At 43.2% G+C, this 22,713-nt stretch overlaps 1 protein-coding gene across 1 annotated transcript in view; it reads right to left on the minus strand.

Moving 5' to 3' along the window:
- The window catches only part of PRKAR2A (protein kinase cAMP-dependent type II regulatory subunit alpha), a 154,247-nt gene extending 143,407 nt beyond the window's left edge, over nucleotides 1–10,840 (minus strand). Inside the window, exon 1 of the mRNA XM_075005326.1 lies at nucleotides 10,334–10,840. Within this exon, the coding sequence (XP_074861427.1) occupies nucleotides 10,334–10,586 (253 nt within the window). The 5' untranslated portion in view covers nucleotides 10,587–10,840. The remainder of the gene's footprint in view (nucleotides 1–10,333) is intronic.
- Nucleotides 10,841–22,713: the final 11,873 nt, after the last annotated feature.

Raw genomic sequence — 22,713 nt, forward strand, 5'->3', positions numbered from 1 at the left:
GAAAATGAGTCAGTTCATCAGGGGAGTGGCCCATTGTTCTCACTGATGAACTGACTGGTTTTCTGCTCTCTTGATGTTCACTACTCCACATTAACTGCCGATAATGGGCCATTTCCACCCTGACTGAATAGACCTGATCAACTCTGGCCCTCCCCTTTCCTGAGACCCCCTCTTTAAATCCTCTTCTGAACTGCGTGCTTGCTCCAACATTGTTCGGGATCTTCTTCGCACTCCTCCTGAAGCATGCCTTTGGATCTTCAACAGAGGGCATCTTGCCACACACAAGATCTGATGGGAAACTGTTTAGCTTTGCAAGGCTGAAAGCTAAGTCTAAGGTGCGGGAAGTCCTCATCAGAGACATGCTGTTTGCAGACGATGCTGCTGTAGTGTCTCACACAGAAGACCAGCTTCAAACACTGCTGGATCAGTTCTCCAAAGCGTGCAAGGACTTTGGGCTTACCATCAGCCTAAAGAAGACAAACGTACTCGGTCAGGGTGTTGCTGAATCCCCATCAATCAGCATTGACAACTATACGTTAGAGGTCGCCCACGAGTTCGTTTACCTCGGGTCCACCATCACTGACACCCTGTCATTGGACACTGAGCTAAACAGGAGGATCGGAAAAGCAGCCACAACTCTGTCCAGACTCAGCAAGAGAGCGTGGAATAACAACAAGCTGTACACTCATACCAAAATGGAAGTCTACAGAGCCTGCATCCTCAGCACCCTCCTTTATGGCAGCAAGACTTGGACCCTGTATGCCCGCCAGGAAAAGAGGCTCAACATCTTCTACCTGCGCTGCCCCAGGCGCATCCTTGGAATATCATGGAAGGACAGAGTGACCAACACCGCCGTCCTCGAGCAAGCTGGAATCCCAGCCATGCACACCCTCCTCAGGCAGCGTCGGCTCCGCTGGCTTGGCCACGTCCACAGGACGAATGATGGAAGGATTCCAAAAGACATCCTGTATGGTGAGCTAGCCTCTGGCAAAAGACCTCCCAGACGCCCCCAGTTGCGCTACAAAGATGTCTGCAAGAGAGACCTCAGAGAGGTAGACATCGAGCTGGACAACTGGGAAGAACTAGCAGACGACCGCAGCAGATGGAGGCAGGGGTTACACAAGGGCCTTCAGAAGGGTGAGATGAAGATCAGACAGCTAGCAGAGGAAAAGCGAGTGCACAGAAAGCACAATAAGGACTTGCCAGACACCCACTACATCTGCAAGAGATGCAGCAAGGACTGTCACTCTTGTGTGAGTCTTCATAGTCACAATAGACACTGTAAATGAAGTCCTCAATTGAAACTTTAAAGGGCGCGATCCATAGTCTATGCAGACTGAAGGATGAACTGCACCCCCACTCATGCATCTCAGGAAGCAGTTCTTTGCCCACGAAAGCTTATGCTTCAAAATATCCGTTAGTCTATAAGGTGCCACAGGACTTCTTGTTGTTTTTGAAGATACAGACTAGCATAGCTACCTCTCTGATATTTATCCTCATACTAATATCCACAGTTAAACCACAAAGCACTATTTCCATTGTAATCGAAAGTTTCCAGCAGAGAAAAATAAGATGGACTTCAGTGGGACTCTACGTGGTACAAGGGACTACTGCTGGAGTACAATGCAAGATTGGAGCCTTATGTAATTATGGAATGTTGACTTTCATTTGAACAACAGTCTAATCACCTTATCACCGATAACCCAGAGTTAAATCCAATTCAGAATATTATATACATAGAATTACAGAAATATTTAATGAAAATATCACTCAAGCTTTCAGAAACTGATCTAAGCAAAATCCACATAATCACAGGCATCATGGTCCTCTAAAAAAAAATTACCCCTTAAAAAAGGAAGGTGGGAATCTTGTAATTTTTATGTAAAAAATAAATGTTAAACTGAAATCATGACTATGATTTTTAGTTGTTTTTGCAAGAGACATCCCTTTAGCCTCCACCACTGTAGGATTCAAACCCCTTACAAATGCTGCTTAACTGACACAAGTAAGCTGATTAAAGCATTGGACTGGGGAAAGGTTACTAGTGGAGTTCATCAAGGATCAATCCTGGACCCAATCTTACTGAATATTTTTATGAATGACCCTGGTACAAAAAGTAGTGTGCTGATGAAATTTGCTCATGATATAAAGTTGGGAGGCATCATCAACATAGCTAAGGATGTATTATACAGGAACATCTGAATGACCTTGAGATTGGAGTAACAAAAGAATTGGATGATATAATACTACTTAATGTGAGGTCATGAACTTAAGGTGTAATAAGAATTTCTTCCACAAACTTGAGGCTCATCATTTGGAAGCAATAGGAAAGGAGAGAGACTTCAGTGTGCTGGTCAATCACAAGATGATTCTGAGCCACCTATGTGATGAGGCTGTGAAAAATACAAATTTAGATGTATTAAGTCAGTGGAGAAGTAGTAATGAGATTGTTTGTACAAGGTACTGGTAAGACGTCATTTGGAATGTTACAGCAACGAAGGGTCCTGTGGCACCTTATAGACTAACAGAAAAGTTTTGAGCATGAGCTTTCGTGAGCACAGACTCACTTCATCAGACACTGGTCATGGAAATCTGAAGGGCAGATTTCCATGACCAGCATCTGATGAAGTGAGTCTGGGCTCACAAAAGCTCATGCTCAAAACTTTTCTGTTAGTCTGTAAGGTGCCACAAGACCCTTCATTGCTGTTACAGATCCAGACTAACACGGCTACCCCTCCGATATTTGGAATGTTGTGTACAAGTCTAGTCACCAATGTTCCAGTTTTAATTAATCCTTCTTGACAGCTGCAAAGAAGTGCAACTGGGTTGATCAGAAGAATGGAGCGATTATTTTGAGAAAAGACTGGAACAGATTGCCTTGTTTGACCTAAAAAAAAAACGCTGAGCAGGTATGTAACTGTTGTCTAGAAATACACTACAGGACTAAACACCAGGAAGGGTAAAGAGCTATTTAAGCTAAAGAACAATGCTGAAACAACAAAAATGGGTATGATGCATCCGTGAACCCATTCAGGTTGGAAATTAAAAGTTTTCTAATCATCAGAGAGTGAAGATCTGGACAGCCTTCCTAAAGGAGCTGTCGAGTCAAACAGCTTAGCTTAGCAGACCTAGTTAAATTTATGAATGTACAAATATAACCAAGTTGCTTCTGATCATGGGGAAAAAGATGCTCAGACCTGAGGCTCATTTCCAGTTTGCGTCTTCAGTTCCTTAACTGATGGTTCAAGACTTTAGCCTGCCACACACAGAAAAGGGATTTTATTTTATTTCCTCCTGCTCCCCACAGTGTTTTTTGGGGAAAGGGGCTTGCTTCTTTCTGTTAAAACACAAGAAATAGTCAAGGTTAAAGTGGAATAGTGGAAGAGGAGGAGTGCTACTCTGAAGTGGCACCAACCATTCCCTTGCAGGTGCCAGGATAGCTGGCTCTTGCTCACGTTCCCAGGGTCTAAATGATCACTGTATATGGAGTTAAGGGTACGTCTACACTTGGGAGTAAACTCAAATATACTGAAGATGACCTTTTACTGCTAGATTTTATAAAGTCGAAACTGAGTGTCTGAAACTGCTCACAAAGTCGACTTAGTGTATCCCCACCAGAGTGCCTAAGTTTGACCATGGCAGTGGATTGTGAGCACCTATCCCTCAGTTCCTGGAGACCCGTTGCATTTTGGGATTCTGTGCCAGCATCTTGTGGGGGAAAAATGTTGCTATAAGTGGTTCTGGGATTCTGATGTCACCATCTCAGAATACATTTCCCTCACTTCCCACTGAAAGGAAATGGACAAGGGAATTTTCCCCACTGCTTTTACATTAACAGTAACACGTACGGAGTGCATTACCAAAGGAATCTAAGAGTGATGAAAAACCTGGAAGAACCAAAGAGCAACAACTCAAAGAAAAGAAATAGTACATTTGCTTACACTTCTGGGTTTTGGCTTTATTTTCCTCCCTTTTTCCCTCTACTTAGAAAGAAAAATCTAGCACTTCTTAAAAGTATAATATATGAAGCTTGTGTGTACATCTATTTAAAACTGTAAACCCAGCGTAAAATACTCATTGCACACCTGTGATATTTCTTCGGTCCTAATTTCAAATATTTTTTTATTCTTTACTACACATTAGTGTGTCCTTTATGTCTGGAGCAACTGCAGAATAAGTCAGGGTTACTGGGTTTTTGTTTGGGCTTTTTATTCTTGTTTAAAGAGTTCAATGCTTTTATTATATGCCAGAACATTGACATGTTGGATTTCAGATCCAATCTAATTCCTAGACTCTTAAATAATACTGTCACTTAGACACTTATTTCCCATTTTGTAATGGTGTATGTGATTTTTTTCCTCTTAAGTGTAGTACTTTGCACTTATTTTTATTGAATTTCATTTTGTGAATTTCAAACCAATTCCATAATTTGTCATGGTCATTCCAATTACTTCCTCCAAAGCGCTAACAACCCTTCTCTGCTTGGTGTCAGCTACAAATTTTATGAGCATACTCTTCACTCCATTATCAAAGTTACTAATAAAGGTAATATCAGCCTCAGAAGTAACCCACCATGTGACCACAATAGATGCTCACTCTCCATGTGACAACAAAGCATTGCTAACTACATTTGGAGTAGGATATTTCAACCCATAGTGCACCAACCTAACAGTAATTTCATCTTCACCACATTTCTCTAGTTTGTGTATGAAAATGTCACAGGGATTCAGTCAAAACCTTTAATAAAAATCAGGGTATAATCAAGTCCACGGCTTCCTTCCTGTCCAGTAAGTCAGTAAACTTGTCTAAAAAAATTAGGCTGGTTTGACAAGATTTGCTCTTGATAAATCCATGTTGGCTTTATCCTCTAAGTGCTTAAAAAGTGATTAATAATTTGTTCCACTAAGTATCAAAGTTCAGCTGATTGGTTGATAATTCCCTGGGTCTTCTTTGTTCCCCTTTTCAAAGGCTGCCTTTCACCAAGCCCATGGAATCAAACTGCCCTCCATGAATTCTCAAAAGGTAATTGCTAGCAATTCTCACACCACTTCAACTAGTTCCGTAAGCACCGTTGGACGAATTTCATCAGACTCTGACAACTTAAATAATATTTAACATATCTAAATATTCTAACCTGTTTCTCTTTTGGCTTATGTTCCTTCACCCTTTTCGGTAACATTTTAATCAAACATTCTTTTTATACTGCTAAAGATTCTTGCTACACCTTTTCTAACCTTCATTAACATGTAAATGAAGATTCCCTAACTGTTCCATTGTCTGTATGAAACATAATTCAGTTGTGTAACAAAGGAAACACAGTACTAAGAATCAAATACAGATATGAACAGAATAAAAGCTGGATCACACATCACACCTGACAAACAGACACAAAGCCAAAGCTTTCATGTTATGTCCAGGAACCTAATTAGAACAGAAATGAAATACATAGCTTATCACTACTTTCTTCATAGCCCAAACACGGGGCAAACCAGTCCACAATAGTCCATCAAAAGTAGAAAGAATGAAAACCAAGGTGAAAATTTGCAGGGTTTAGCCTTTATCCATTTCATATTAACATAGATAATTATCCAGCTGTTCAATCAGCAGAGTTCTCTCTCATCCAATTCACATGTTTTGTATTGGCTCTGATTACAATCAGCAACATCCCCATCAAAATACCTTGTAATTTAACAAGATTGAACAGTACTGTATCTACACTTACTGTAAATGTTTTATATCCCGAGGTCATCTCACCAAGGCAAGTAAATTCTGAACATAAAAGGTTTAATTATTTAATAAAACCTTTATTTATTTCTTCGGACGTAAATCCATGAAAATTGGTTCCTAGATGCAAAGATGTGTAACCGTTATACTTTTACATGTACATTAGGCTTGTTCAAGGATGTTCAAAATACATCCTTTTATGCCAAAAGGTGTACAAAAATGAAGGACTTACTATGCTAAGAATACACTATCAAAAAGGATAAATCATTAAATACTTTGACTAATGAAGGTTTCAACCATACTGAGTGAGTTTTGCGGAGAATAAAAACTCCAGAGAAGTTTGCTGTGTGATTTCAGAAGCTCTCTGTATTTATTCGTCAATATATATATATTCAATACAACTCGCGTCTAGAATTTTACATGAGATAGGGTGGTCTGTTTTTTAAACCAACTTTTCCCTTCTAAAACCAAAGGCCTAATTTCATTTGGACAAAATTTATTAAGATCCTAAAGATCTCCAACATCTTAAAACTTTAGAAAACAGTGGAAATCCTATTCCTTTTTGGATTTTGAAAGTTACCACAGGTTATGAAATAATTTTATGAATGCAAAAAGTTAAGGCACATAGGTGTCAGCTTCAACAACTTGAAAAAGTAGTATACATACATCTACATATCTCATAGAACTGGAAGGGACCTCAAGAGGTCATCAAGTCCAGACCCTGCCCTCTCAGCAGGACCAAGAACCATCCCTGACAGATTTTTTTTTTTTTTTAATTCTATTGGCCCCAGGCCGCGTCTACACTAGCCCCAAACTTCGAAATGGCCATGTAAACGGCCACCATTTCGAAGTTTACTAATGAAGCGCTGAAATACATATTCAGCGCCTCATTAGCAAGTGGGCAGCCGCGGCACTTTGAAATTGATGCGGCTCGCCGCTGCACAGCTCATCCTGATGGGGCTCCTTTTCGAAAGGACCCCGCCTACTTCGAAGTCCCCTTATTCCTGTGAGCAGATGGGAATAAGGGGACTTCGAAGTAGGCGGGGTCCTTTTGAAAAGGAGCCCCGTCGGGACGAGCCGCGTCAATTTCGAAGTGCCGCGGCTGCCCACATGCTAATGAGGCGCTGAATATGTATTTCAGCGCTTCATTAGTAAACTTCGAAACGAAGTTTGGGGCTAGTGTAGACATGGCCCCAGACTCCTAAATGGCCTTCTCAAGGATTGAGCTCACAGCCCTGGGTTTACAAAGGCCAGTGCTCAAACCACTGAGTAGTTCTAGCACTAATTATTAATTACTATGGCAGTACCCACAATGTAGTTTACTTATAAGACATTCAACTCTTGGGCTGTTTTAGTATCGCAATATGCAACAGCACAAATAAATTGCACAATACATATAAGAGCTTTCTGTAAAAAAGTTACTTTAATTTTAATTGTAAAAAAAAAATTATAAAAAGCAAATGGGAGCTAACAGTACTATGCTTTTTGTCTTTCTTTGTCCTCAAAGATTTATCAGGTAGGAACAAGTTCAGGAGTGAGCAAAATCACACTCAGGCTGGATGTGGCCTGCCAAGCATTTTTCTCTGGCTCACCCATTTGATTAGCAGAGCATGCACACTTACAGCCAACAGCAAGTGTTGGGCTGCCCCTTCCCCACCCTGTTCTGTCTGCAGCCCAGCTGATTCTGGGATTCTCCTGCTAGCTGGGGCAGGGAGGGGAGGGGAGGGGAGAGAGAGAGAGAGTATAGTGCTTACCTCAGGGTGTTCCCCTGCCCTTGTACCCAATCTCTGCAGAGCATGGATCAGGGAGAGGGAGACACATAGCAGAATTTCTGGAGTCTGAAGCACAGATGGCAACTGACTCAGGAGTGCAGGGGAGCGGGGAGACAAAAAAGCAGAACAGATTTCCCTTAAAAAGATACAGAGGGTGGCGTCTCTCCAAAGCTGACCCAACAGCAGCTAGCACACACACTGTCATATATATCCAGTCTGTGCCACACACACAGTTACTGCCACAAATACACTGTAGCACACAGTCACAAAGTCAGTCTGTCTCTCACACACACACACATTCTCTTTTACTTTCACACACTATTTCTCTTTGTAGCCCACAGACCCACACCTTCTGCCCACAGACCCACTTGTTCAAGGGGTTCCAGACCTGGGTGGGACCAGTACCAATAGTTTTGGAACAGCAAAGAAGGGTCCTGTGGCACCTTATAGACTAACAGAAAAGTTTTGAGCATGAGCTTTCGTGAGCACAGACTCACTTCATCAGATGCTGGTCTTGGAAATCTGCAGGGCCAGGTATAAATAAGCCAGAGCAAGCGTGGGGATAACAAGGTTAGCTCAGTCGGCAAGGGTGAGGCTTACTACCAGCAGTTGATCTGGAGGCGTGAACACCAAGGGAGGGGAAGCTGCTTCTGTATTTAGCCAGCCATTCACAGTCTTTGTTTAAGCCTGAGCTGAGGGCATCAAATCTGGAGATGAACTGTAGCTCAGAAATTTCTCTTTGGAGTCTGGTCCTGAAATTTCTTTGCTGTAGGATAGCTACTTTTAAGTCTGCTACTGTGTGGCCTGGGAGATTGAAGTGCTCTCTGATATCTGATCTGTGTGTGTTTATTCTTTTATGTAGAGGCTGTCCAGTTTGTCCGATGTATATAGCAGACTAACATGGCTACCCCTCCAATACTTGACAATATTTTTAGAGTGACCCCCTCCACAAAATTATTTCCTATCCCTGTACCAGTTCTTTGGTGTTATCTTGCTAAAAGGTACAACACTCTAATGGCGGACGTTGTTATGTTGACAAAGACTTCTGAAAAACCATGAAACTGAAGTGTATTTGACAGCTGGAAGAGAATACATCATCAGGAAGTATCAATACTCATTCTCACCCCAGCCCAAAATATTCAGATAATTAAACTGATGAGGACACTGCACAAACTGAGCTATTCAAGTGAGCTGATTCAGTGTAAGAAAACAGATCTAACCTAGCTAATACGATATGTGAAAATGTAATGCAACTAGTTAGTATTGTTCACATTTAAAATCTCAGTGTATGTAAAGTAAGAAGTTTTATTACTGACAATTAAAAGGCTTCGTGTTGGATTGGATACTACCTGATATCACTTTACAGAACGTAACTGTTTAAAAGGACTCTAAACTATCGCTTAACTCCCCCCCCCCTAAAAAAAAAGTACCACGGTGCTTTAAAGATGGAATTTTGCAAATTTCTGATATTGAGCCTAGAAGCATTCTGTACAAAACAAAGCAGATATATATCGGAAGACTAGGTAAAATTGTAACTACTGTGTTTTCTATTGAAACAGTAAAGCAGAGTATAGGATTATTTCAGAGGGTAAAACCTGAAAAAAAGTTCACTTTTGCCCTAGAGCTGCTCAAGGCAGGAACCAGAAAAAGGTGCACAAGGCTTCCTATCACCTCTGGGTGCCCAAAAGTAGAGGGGAAAAAACCCCATCAGATGCACTAAATTAATTATGATTATTTATGAAACTGAGTTGCCCACACACTGTTAGGATACATCCACATCATCATTCCATTATTATGTACACTGAATTCAGCTTCAACCACTACCATCCAACCCCTCGCAAACACACACACACAAATGGAGAAAAGGGCATTCCTTAAATATCTGTACTGTAAATATTCTAAAGGGCCAAACAAAAAGTGCATCATCTTACATACCACATAACTCAGCAGCATGGACATTTTGATCTTTCGATAGTTCAAGTCAGATTCTATAATACCCTTTCGACAGTTACTGTGTAGCTGCATATATTTGATTACCGCCTCCAGGATGAGTCTCTTTTACAGTGGCCTATAATATATTGAAGGCCAAACTTCGTACAGTAAACCGCCTTTTCAATGGCATATCTAATTGTTAGAGGCAGACTACTTCAGAACCCAAATAGGCAGATTCTTAATAGCACAGATAACAAAAAGACAAAGAAACACAGACAGAAAATTCCACAGAGACTGCACACCAGAGCAGCTCATACGGATAGGGACTGCCCCTTTCCTGTGGGTTACAGCAGCCTAGATTTCTTCCCCCCATTCAAAGCACCGTGTCTTGTATTAGTCTGTAGCTAAACTAGCCCCGCACATTAGGGAGGGATGGGACTGGCGAGGTTTTCGCTGTGAAATTCACCTAACAGAGCACTCCACAGTGCAGGTTTGCCGGAGGCTGAACGGAGAAAGCACCCTGCCAGGAACGCTGCCCGGGAAAGCGGGGTGCCCGACAGCTCCCCGCCGTCGGGTCTTTTCAAAGCGCCTCACGAGCCGGGGGGGGGGGGTCAGGGGGCCGCGCAAGGGGCTACCAGCGGCAGCACTGCCAGTCCCGGTTTTGCTTGGCCCGTCGCTGTAACCGTGCCTCTATCCCCAGCCCCCCGTTCCCGCCCTCCAGGGACACACCCCCGGGCTGGCCGGGAGACGCACCCCAGCAGGGGGTGTCCCCTTGCCCCGGCCCAGACCTCTCGCAGCACGGCTCCGCGGGGCCTGCCCCCGGCCGAGGAACCCGGTCGGCCCCGCCGTGGCAGCGGCCCCCCGGCCCTCGCCGTGCCCCGCCCGAGCCCCCACTCGGCCCTTACGCTCGAAGTCGGAGTCGGAGTCCTCGTCGTCCCGCCCGGGCTCCTCCTCGCCGTTGGACTCGGTCTGCATGGGCTCGCCGTCGAAGTTGACGCCCTTGCGGCCGCCGGCCGCGGCCTCCTGGTCGCGGGCATCCCGCAGGCGGGTGAAGTAGTCGGCGGCGAAGCCCAGCAGGTCGGGCGGCCGGTGCCGCAGCACCTCCACCGTGTAGCCCTGCAGCAGCTCGGTCAGGCCCGGCGGGATCTCGATGCTCATGGTGCCGGAGACTGGGGCCGCGCCGCGCCGCTCCCCTCAGCCGGGCCGTCTGCCCCGGCTGGCTCCGGCTCCCGCGGGCTCGGGGGCCTCCCTCCTTAGTGAGCTCGCGGACTCCCGCCGCGGCGGTCACACAAGCCTCTCCGGAGAGGGAGAAAGGGAGCTACGCCACTGCGCATGCTCAGCAGGAGGCGCGGGGCGGAGCCCGACGGAGGAACTGAGCGGCGCGTGCGCCGTAGGTGAGACACGCCGAGCTGTGCAGAGGCGACAGGGTGAAGATGCGCTTACGTCACAGTAGGGACACGCGCACAAGGCGCGTCCTCGGCACTGAACAGCCCTGCGGGAGGATCTTGCGCCTGCGTATCGTGCGCATTCAACGGCGGCGGCGGGGGAGAGAGAAGTACCGCTGCGCATGCGCCTTGCTAGCACGCGGGAATCTAGCATGAGCGCCGTTGAGGCGCTCAGCCTGAAGTTAGCTCGAGAGCAGCCGCCCTTCCCCCCACCTCTGCTGGTGCTGCCGGCAGCCCCCCCGCTGCGAGCGGTTCTCCTCAGCCTCCGTCTCGTGTGCGAGCCGGCCTGAGCGGTGCGCGCTGGAAAGCCGGAGCAAACGGGTCGGAGCTGGGCAGCGCCTGGGGCGGTTCCGCAGGGGTTTGACAGCCACCGCGCCGCGTGCGAAGGATGGGGGCCGACAGCTCATCCCGGCCACGGCCCTGCTGAAGTCAGGGGGTGCCCAGGGGGTAAGTGGGAGCAGCACTGAACGGTCCTTAGTCTGGGGTCTCGTTACGACGTTTCCAGCCCTTCCAAGCAGCAGCAGCAGCAGCAGCAGCAGCAGCAAAGGCGGGAAAGTGGCTCTGCAGACGCCGCGCTTCCCCGCCTTGTGGGGGCGGCTCGCGCTGACGCTCGGGTGCAGGGAGACGTCTCTGAGCCGCTGCTTATTTGCAAAGTTGACTCCGTTGACCGAGGACTGGGCCGGGAGTGGGGGTGGCTGGCGGCTTGCAGGGGCAGCTTCTCTGCCCTGGGCGTTAACGTCTCCCCATTGGACTCTGACAGTGGCTCACATCCCCTGTCTGATCTGACTTGTTTTTTCCTCTTTTGATACCCGCTATTGATGATGGGCCGTTTCCACCTTGCTGAATAGACCTTGTCAGCTCTGGCCCTCCCTTTTACTGGGACCCCACTCTTTAAATGCCCCTCTGGAACCACCTCCCCGCTCATGCAGCTGATGAAGTGGGTCTTTGCCGACGAGGGCTCATGCTCCAAAATATCTGTTAGTCTATAAGGTGCCACAAGACTTCTTGTTGTTCTTGAAGGATAGTTTATTATGGTTGCCACATCTCACCTCTAGTCCAGCACCTTATCTGTGGTCTGTTACCAGAAAATATCATGCCAACCCAGTGTCTTTCTGTGCCTAGAAAAAGCTTAAAGGAAAATGGCCTTGACTGATAAGAAAAGACTCAACTTCACTGCCATGTCCCACAGAACAAAAAAGCAGTCACATAGCACTTTAAAGACTTACAAAATAATTTATTAGGTAATGAGCTTTCGTGGGATGGACCCACTTCTTCAGATCTATAGCCTTACCAGAACAGACCCAATATATAAAGCACAGAGGTCCACAAATTGTTATCAAGGTTGGCAAATCAGATAGAAGAGCAGAAAGAGGATGGTGAGGGGTGGGGAAGTTCATTGTTAGGTCAAACATGAAAGCATGTGAAAGAGTCCTTATAATGGGTCGGGTAATTGCTGTCCCTGTTCAAACCAAGTGTTAATGTGTCAAATTCGAATATGAACGTTATGAACATGTTGTCTGTAGACATTTGTTAAAGTCGCTTTTCTCCAGAACACAAACTCTCAGATCTTTAACAGAATGGCCCAGTCCATTGAAGTGCTAGCTGACAGGATTGTGTATTTGGAGATTTTTGATGTCTGCTCTGTGTCCATTCATTCTTTGGCAAAGATTGTGTGCAGTTTGCCCAATATACATAGTGGGTGGACATTGCTAGCGCATGATGGCATATATAACATTAGTTGGGAAACAGGAGAATGTGCCCCTGATTCTGTAATTAATATGGTTAGGTTCAGTAATGGGATCTCCAGAACAGATATGTGGACGAAGTTGACAACGGGGCTTGTTGTAACGAAAACTTACAGGATTATTATTATTTTGGTATAGCCTGTGGTTGCTAGAGAGAATCCTCATAAGGTTAGGAGGTTGTCTGTAGGAGAGAACAGGCCTGTCATCTACGGCCTTGTGTAGTGTGGTATTGTGATTTAGGATAGGTTGTAGGTCTTCAGTGATGGATTACAGTGGTTTGAGTCGGGGGCTGTAGGTTGTGGTGGTGGTCTGTTATTGGCTTTTTGGGAGTATCTTGGAGTAGATGGTTTCTGAGTATTCGTTTGGCCCTGTTGATTTTTTCTTTTCTCCCAGTGGGTAATTCAAGTTTATAAATGTTTGTTTGTTTGGAGATCCTGTAGTTTTCAATCTCTGTCAGTAGGATCAGAGCAGATGTGATTGTATCTCAGGGCTTGACTGTAAAGGATGGATCATATGGTGTGTGCAGGACGGAAGCTAGAAACGTGGCTAAATGTAGCGATCAGGGGGATTCTAGTAGAGAGTGGTATTGATCTGGCCATTAGTGGTTTGTACTGTAGTGTCCAGGAAATGTATCTCTCATGTGGAGTGGTCAAAGCTGAAGTTGATGGTGGGGTGTAGCTTGTTAAAGTCTCTGTGAAATTCTTCCAGAGTCTCTTTACCATGGGTCCAAATGATAAAGATGTCATCAATTGTATTGTAAGTAAAGGAGGAATAATAGGGGACGAGAGCTGGGGAATTGTTCTTCCAAGTCAGCTGTAAATATATTGTGGGCCCATGTGCATGCCAATAGCAGTGCCACTAATCTGGAGGTATAAATTGTCCCCAAATCAGAAATGATTGTGGGTGAGAACAAAGTTATGTAGGTCAGACAGCAGACTAGCTGTGGTAACATCAGGGATCTTATTTCTGATCAGCTGTAATCCGTCTTCATGTGGAATATTAGTGTAGAGAGCCTCTACATCCATGGGTGCAAGGATGGTGTTGTCAGGAAGTTTTCTGATGTTTTGTAACTTCCTCAGGAATTCAGTGATATCTTGGAGATAGCTGGGAGTGTTGGTGGCATAGGATTTGAGGAGGGAGTCTGCATAGCTGGATAGTCCTGTAGTAATGGTGCCAATACCCGAAATGATACGGCATCCAAAGTTTCCAGGTTTGTGGATTTTAGGAAGTAAATAGAATAATAATATCCCGCAGAGTTAAATGAGGCTTCTGACAAGTTATCTACTGTGGCCCTTGGGTACTAGAGGCGTTACTATAACCAGGACTCTGTAAAGGCAGTATGCACTTTTTAAAAGAAACCTTGGCAAGTAGGGACCAGAGGGAAAAGGGGCATCTGCAGCTCCAAGGGAGTAAAATCATATTTCTTTCCAAGCCTCTTGCGCCACATGGCTATCCCTTGCTTTTGGCACTAGTTGGCATTTGTATCAATTTTGAATATTTGTTGATAATCTTCTCATGTGTTCCTGTGTGTATAAATCCAGTTAGTTATATAAAAAACTGTTACCAGTAAATATTAGTACGGCTCTAAGGAGCTATGTTGTATTAGTCTTCTGATGTCCATACACAGCAACTAAACTCAGATGAGGAGAAAGGCATGCTTGCTGTAAAGCAGGCTAACATGTAAACGCTGGGGCTCTCTTTATCTTCTGCCTGAAGGTCAATGGACAAAGAGAGGATCTCTCAAGGATACATGAAGTACATTTCAAAGTTGTTTATTCCAGGGTTCATTTAATAACTTCATTCTTTATTTTGTGGGCGTGACAACTGATAGCAAGTTTGTGCAAGACACTTGTCCCTGTTCAATGAACTTGAAGTGTAATAGTGCCCATTCTGTGCATGTTTATAGGTGACGGTAACCTATGCCATCTCATTAGCTGTACATCAGACTTTTTTCATTACAAAAATCTCTTTATCAAAAAATGCTAAGGTTGAAAAGTCAGTAACTCAGAAGTTAGAAAATGCCTGACTGCAACTGAATTCTGTCCCTGTTCTAATTGCATAATCACATTCTACCTTTTTCATACAGGATCCCTGTTGTACTCAACACTGGATAACACTGAGTAGAAAAAGGCAGAGTAGAATAGATAACAAAGCTGTTGTCCATAGGACCCCCTGCATCAAATGTTTTTCCAAAGAAATATTTTTCTAATCCTTCTTGCTGCCTGATAACTTATTTCCTATGTTACTGCTACTTTTGAGCCCCCACATTTTGATGTTCCACCCTCGCATCCATTATCTTCATCAAATCCTTGAGTGCAGGGTCACAGTAAGAGTAATAAGAGCTGCACAGCAAAAGAGTATCAAACATGCTTATAGGAGGAACAACAGGGTCGCAAAGAGAGTGTCAAAATCATCCATGTTATTTTTACTTGGAAAAATAATTAGTCTTTCAGATTGTCTCTTTAGTGTTAAAATGAATGAATCTCTTTCAATAACTATTTCCCACAATTTGTTGTTTTGATAGTGTTGTCAGCACTGATATGAGCACAGCAACACAAATGTTGTTTAAAATACCTAATTTCTAGTGTGCTTCTAACATCAATTAAGTCTCTGCACAACAAAATCTAGTATGAGGATAAATAGGTGAACTAGGTGTTCTTCTGTTTGCTATTACAAAATACACTTTCTGGTTGTTTATGGGATGTTGAATTTGAAACTATGTGAATACAGTTTTTGCAAGCTATCTTTAAAGGACCGCTTGCCAGTGATATGCTAAAAAATTATCCCAAAACAGCCCAGAAAAAAATAAAGATAGTTGAGAGAGTTGTCTGTCAAATAGCCAAATGCTGCTCTTGCGTACTGATCTGACCTGCTCTCTGACCCATCCAGTCAGGATCCAAGTCACTTTAACTGAATAGATAATGATATTTGGGGTTGGGGGTGTTGTCCCTCTTACGTTATTATTCTAATTAAGATAATCTAACACAACACAAACAGCATTAAGACTAGATCAACATGCTTGTAAATATGTTGACAGAACGAGTCAGAATGCTCAGATGTTGTTACCATCAGCCAATAATTACTTGGTGCCATTTCCCTGTGACTAGATGTCTGTTGGTCTTTTCTGGCTGTGACTGCGTCATGTTTTTTCGGTTTACTGCATGTTTATAGTCTCTCCAATCCAACTTCTTTCTTACATCACTGAAGATGTGTTTATGCCCTATAACATTGCAGATACTGAAGACAAAACATTCTGTACTCTTTCTGGCAGATTGAATAATCGTAACAAAAGAGAGAATGAGCCTGGCCTTAGCAGCCAGGACGCAGAGTTCCTTGAATGTGAGATACATGATAAAACTGTTTTTGTTTTTCTTTTTTAGCAGAAGTGCTTAGAAAGTCCAAATGCTTGAGGGTTTCATGCCCTCTAACGGAATGAATCAGTTTGCGCTGGGCAAAAAAATTGAAATTGTTTCAAAACATAGCTCTTTCCAATAAGCTTTTATTGTAATTATCTCAAATGAACTTTGCACATCTGTCTTAAAGCTAACTGAAACTGATACAGAGTTTATATTAACAGTATCTCACGCCATGCAGATTAAGGGTATGTCTACGTTGCACTTAGATACCTGCGGACGACCCTTACCAACTGACTTATGCTCCGGGCTGAACCTCAGTGTCTACACCTCAGTTGAGCAGCCCCTTTGCCCAGGTCAACTGGCATGGGCCAGCTGTGGGTTTTTAATTACGGTGCAGACACGTCTTGTATAGTATTTTGGGATAAAATGCAGTCCTGGGTGTAAGCCAGTGCAACATCATTGAAAACTAATCGCTATATCACTTATACCAAGACTGAATTAATGAGTTCTCTATATGAATATGTCTCAGATTATTGTTGGCAAGGCATTTTACTGTTGTTCAGTGATAGTTTCAAACTATTGACAAATTGGCAGGATAACATTTACTAATGAAGAGAGATGCTAGGGTTTCATGGACCCAACTGACTGGTTTATACAGCCAATACTGACTCTGTTGGTTGCAAATCTTTGAACAGAGAACATAAATCTCAAATCCTGTGGTCTTGTAACGTGCCACATTCAGCTAGGATTGTGCTGACTGCTAGCTAGGTCTAAATATAAACAACTTTGGAATTTGTGTTAGGGCTTCATGTGACCCACACATATTGTCATAGGGATAAAAAACTTCAAAAGACAAAAAGGTGAGCATCCGATCTGCCAAAAACCATGCTATCATAAATTACATTGAGCATGGTTTCAATTGTCTGTTGAATAGAGATAAAACCTATAGGGTATGTCTGCACTGAAACAAAATAAAACTGTAGCACCAAGTCTTAAAGTCTAGGTCATCAGACTCAGACACATGGCTCTGGGACTGCCCACATTTTGGCAGTAGATCAAGCTCAAACATTGCCACTGGCCATGCTGTGCCCTTTTGTGTAGTATAGACATACCCATAGGCTCCACATCAGAGAAGCTTCTTAGGGCTGCACTCTAGTAGTTGAGAATAGAGAAACAGCCTGTATGTAACAACCTGAGCTTTTTGAAGTCTGCAATGAAAATGCCACACCCACTGTGGTTGCAATTAATCCCTGACATCAATCCTGCAAACTCTCTCTGTGAAACAAAAAAACAGCTCTGTAGCACTTTAAAGACTAGCAAAATAATTTATTAGGTGATGAGCTTTCGTGGGAAGAAAATTACAGGGTTTGCTGCAGGGAAAAGTTCTGAGGTTAGGTGGTATTCTATTTGTCATTGTTGAAAATGCACTGGAGGGCCTATAGGCAATATACAACCTATATGGGAACATGATGCTACACTCACAGGCCTTGGATGGGAGACCTGTCCTTTCCTAAAGGCAACCACCTAACCTCAGGAAAATTCTCGCTAGCAACCACACACCATACCACAGAAATACTAATCTTGGAACATTTCCCTGCAACAAACTCCATTGCCAGCTCTGTCCACATATTTACTGTGAAGACACCATCACTGGACCTAACCACGTCAGTTACATGATCAGGGGCTCATATTGCTGAACCTCCACCAATTTTATGTATGCCATCAGGTTCCAGCAATGCCCCTCTGCTGTCTGTATTGGACAAACTGGACAATCACTTCACCAAAGAATGAATAGACACAAATCAGACATTAGGCATCTGAATGCACACAAATCTTTCAGTGAGCATTTCAATGGAGCAGACCATAGCACTCGACTTGAAAGTCTTCATTCTAAAAGAAAGAGACTTTAACACCAAATTACAAAGGGAGACATCTGAATAGGAGCTCATTCTCAGGTTCAGTACTTCACACCTTGGTCTCAACAAAGCTATCAGTTACCTTATGCATTACAAAGACAGTTTCCTCATCTTTGATATTCGTAGGGATCTCAGGCAGTCTACTTAACTTAATAGACAGTTGCAGTAAGTAACAGAGAGAAAGTCATGCTTGTCTATATACTATGAAAACAAAAAAGCAGTCCAGTAGCACTTTAAAGACTAACAAAATAATTTATTAGGTGATGAGCTTTTGTGGGACAGACCTACTTCTTCAGATCATAGCCATACCAGAACAGACTCCATATTTAAGGCACAGAGAAACAAAAATAGTAATCAAGGTTGACAGATCAGAAAAATATTATCAAGGTAAGCAAATCAGAGAGTAGAGAGGCAGAAGGTGGGGGAGGGGAGATTATACTTGGCTTAATTTAATTCTTGACTTAAATATGGAGTCTGTTCTGGTATGGCTATGATCTGAAGAAGTAGGTCTGTCCCACGAAAGTTCATCACCTAATAAATTATTTTGTTAGTCTTTGAAATGCTACTGGACTGCTTTTTTGCAGTAAGTAATTTCCTTCCCCCTTCCCCCACTTCCATCTGTCCTATGTAGCTGATTCATCAGTTTTCATTTCTTTTTTTCTTCTCCTATCTTTCTGTTAAATTCTCTTTGTGTCAGTTTACATTTATTAGAATTTTCCAGATCTGAAGAAGTAGGTCTGTCCCACATGTTGGGAATGAAATCTTAAGCCCCTAAGAGAATATGGAGAGTGGTCACGTGACTTAAGTATGATCCGTATCTTTTATGGAGTTACAAAATGGAGTCTGAATTATGCTGTTATTCTGGCACAGGGGATTTTTCCTGCCATTTGGTTTACCTCAGAGACTCCTAAGGGGTTTTCCTGCAGGGGCACTGTTACATAAGATTTTCCTGCCACAAGGGAAAAATAAGGCCAGTACTGACCTTTCTGTAGTGCTGCCCGTCCTAGTAGCAGTGTGGCACAGGCTTTGATCTAAGAACAACAGACACCATGGGATTCAACTTAACATCTACTGCTTGCTGCCTCAAGATCCACTGTCACCAATAACATCTACTGGACAAGACCACTGTATTAACAATTCTCCATGGAGGGATTTCCTCCCTGAGGATGTTAAATTAGTTCAAAGGTTGCAGGTCCTAGGCAACCAACAGGAACTGTGAAGAAGGTTAATATAAATGCGTTGTTATATTCAGGTATTGGTTTTTGGGAACTGACTATTATAATTAAGATTTTTATTGATTTATTGCCTAGTTCTTCCTTTTCCTATTCTTCACATATATTGTAAACTATCCCTTAATAAACCGTTCCTTGTTCGCTTTACATATTACCATTTCACTTGCTTATTTATTTACTTGGATAGTAGTCACCAGGTGATAGACTCTGGTATGCAGTAATGCTCGGGCTAGAGGACTGTTTTTGTTAAGGGTCCCATGAAGCCTTGTACAGTTAAAACTCAGTTCCCTTTTCCAACTTAACACACGAAAGTTCATCACCTAATAATTTTGTTAGTCCGCATCTTCACAAAAGCGTCGTCCTGTAGCACTTTAAAAACTAACAAAGGTTACTTCTCCATGACTATTCTCCCTGTGAAGAAGTTCCACTGAACTCAATAAGAATTCTGTCCTTAACTCCACACTCTCCTTTGCACCTCACAATATAACTTGAGTCTGCTACTCCTTGCACACTCATCCTGCAGCATAACATGCACAAGCATCCATGCTATTTATCAAAATCTTACTGTCATATGTAAATACCATCCCATCTTCTCCAGTCTCACATTCCTATTGGCTTCCTATTTACAATCAGCCATAACTAAGAGCTCCATTTCAGCAAAGTTTTAAGACCCACAATCGATTTACGTGCATGATCTCATCTTCCTATGCCCTGGTACTTGCTTCCTGTGTTCTGGCATCTCTGGCCTTCTTTCAGTGTTTCATTCATCTTTCTCTTCTGCCAAGACTCGCTCCATTGGTGCTGCTGCACAAACTCAGTAACAATCATGCTCTCCTTCCCATGTTTAAACTGAAAATCAAAACTGTTAACAGCCTGATCCTTACAATTTCCAGCACTTCATGAGTTTCCTCTCCGTTCTTGTACCTTCTCCACTGCTGTAACTGTTGATTTAAAAGCACATAATATGCATTGTACTGTATATGGAGTGTGCATTACTGATCCCCTCATATTCAGTTCTTCTGGTTGCTGACTTTACTGTTTCTAAGAACTAGATGTAAAACCGTGATAACTGAGCTTTATCTATCAGATCCATATCTTTTAAAATTTTACTTTAACCCTGTTATTAGCTATATTATGTCCATTAGCACTAGCTTTAATTAAACATGCGTGTGGTTCAGCTTAAGACTAATGTAAAGCTGAATTTGGCATCATAACCATTTATTTTCAGAAAACATAAGCAAGAGCTCCCAATTGCTTTTTTTTTTCCTGCCAGCCATCACATGCTGTTCTTCAATCTTCTATTAAAATTTTTATAATATATGTTAACTAGTTCTGGAAACTGATAATGCAACTTAAAGCTTTTATTGCCAGGTTGCTTCTTCAGTTCAGCTCAGGTCCATAATTTACTTCTGACTTCTGTCCAGTAACCAACATGAAATAAGATGATGGTCACATTTCAGTTGCATGTGAAACAGGTGGCAACATCACAGTATCTTTGCAAGATTTGGACTCATCATTTATTTCAGCAAAGGGACCAAAAGTTGAATGGATGAAATATCCTTGCAAATCATTGGATCCTCCCTCCGTGTAAGAGTGAACTCATTTTGGCATTGAGAGCTACTTGTGCTGATACTGTGTTAAGGGACTTCATTTCTAGGACTATCAACCAAGCACCTTCTTGCTGTTCTAAATTCTCATTAGAAAAAGGAAACAATATAGTTTCAGAGAATGCAGTTGCACAACATCTTGTTCAGCCTGCTTAGAGGTGCTGCTCCATTGACCTCTAGTGTCCATGTAAATAACAAATGTATTAGGTCAAGACCCACTTATCCATGAAAGCTTATGACCTAATAAATTAGTTTATCTTTAGGGTGCTACAGCACTGCTTGTTGTTTGTGAAGCTACAGGCTAACATTGCTACCCCACTAACACTAGTGTCCATGCAGACAGATCTTCAAACACTTGTGTGTATTCAATATTAGTTACTAAATACTTTTAAAACTTTCCTCTAATCATGCTTTCTCTTGATACAGGCCCCACCTACACTAGGAGATATATCTGACTTTTAATAAATTTGATTTTTCTACCTCATTCTTATGAATTTGAATTTGTGTCCTCAAACCTTCTGGAAATTTGCTCCACCGTTTCTCCATTTTGAGTTATTTTGTCCCCATTGCCTTATCCAAGTTTGACTGCATGAGCAATGCATTGTGGGTGCCTATCCCACAGTTCCTGAGCCCTGTTGCTTTCTGGGGGTTTTGTACCAACGACTTGGGGGAAATAAAATTGTGGCTGCTTGTGGGTGTTTGATTTCATTAGCCCACAATGCAAAGCACTGTCCCAGAATTCAGAGTACTCACTAACCACATGAAAACAAACAGGAGATTACACCATTTTGTCTGGCACAGAGCTAACGCAGTCATGGATCTTTGAATGCTTCAAGTCATTGCACACACTGTTACGGTAACTTCCCAGACTGTCATACACTTTTTCTTTCAGCTCCAAAGGGAGATGATGGTTGAGAATGATGATGAAGATGATGAAGAGGAAATTGCTCAACTGTATTCCAAAAACTTTCAAATGCTGGCTGTCCTCGATCCGTTGCTGACAGTGGAACAGCAGTTTTGGACTCATGAAACTAGCATAGAGTGGTGGGACCGCATTGTTCTGGAGTCCTAGGATGACTGGCAGTGCCTGCAGAACTTTTGCATGAGTAAGTCCACTTTTTTGGGTCTTTGTGATTTGCTACCCCCCCCCCCATTCCTGAAGCACAGCAACACAAGAATGAGGCTGGTTTTAACAGTTCAGAAGCAAGTGGCAATTGCTGTGTGGAAGTTTGGAACACCCGACAGTTACCGGTAAGTGGCAAATCCGATTTGGGGTGGGCAGACCTACATTGGGGGTTGTGGTTGTGCAGGTAGCCAGGGCACTCTCAGCATCTCCTGAGGAACACCATGACCCTGGGAGACATAGAGGCCATAGGGGATGGCTTTGCTGTGTTGGGGTTTCCTAACTGCAATAGAGCAATAGATGGTGTGCACATCCCCCTCACACCCCCAAACCACCTGGCCTCTGAGTATATAAATAGAAAGGGGTACTAGTCAGTGGTGTTGCAGGCACTTGTGGACCACAAAGGTCATTTCACCAACGTCAACATGGGACAGTTCACAACATGCGCATCTTCAGAAATTCTGGACTTTACAGAAAGCTCATGGATGGGACTTTTTTTCCCAGACCAGAAAATCCATATTGGCAACTTAGAGATAAGTATTGTAATATTGGACAACCCTGCTTACCCTCTGCTCCCTTGCCTTGTGAAACCCTACACAGGAGCTCTGGACTGCAGCCAAGATAAGTTCAGTGTCAGACTCAGCAAGTGCAGAATGGTGGTGGAGTGTGCCTTTGGCCATTTAAAAGTGAGGTTCAGATGCCTATTGACCTGTTTGGACCTTTCTGAAATTAATGTCCCCACCGTGATTACAGCGTGCTGTATTTTGCATAACGTTGTGAATCCAGGTGGGAGAATTTCATGAACACCTGAAATTCAGAGACTGAGGCCATGAGCAGAGCTTATTTGAAAGGTGACCATCT

The sequence above is a fragment of the Carettochelys insculpta genome, chromosome 11 (assembly GCF_033958435.1).
Source record: "Carettochelys insculpta isolate YL-2023 chromosome 11, ASM3395843v1, whole genome shotgun sequence".
NCBI lineage: Eukaryota > Metazoa > Chordata > Testudines > Carettochelyidae > Carettochelys > Carettochelys insculpta.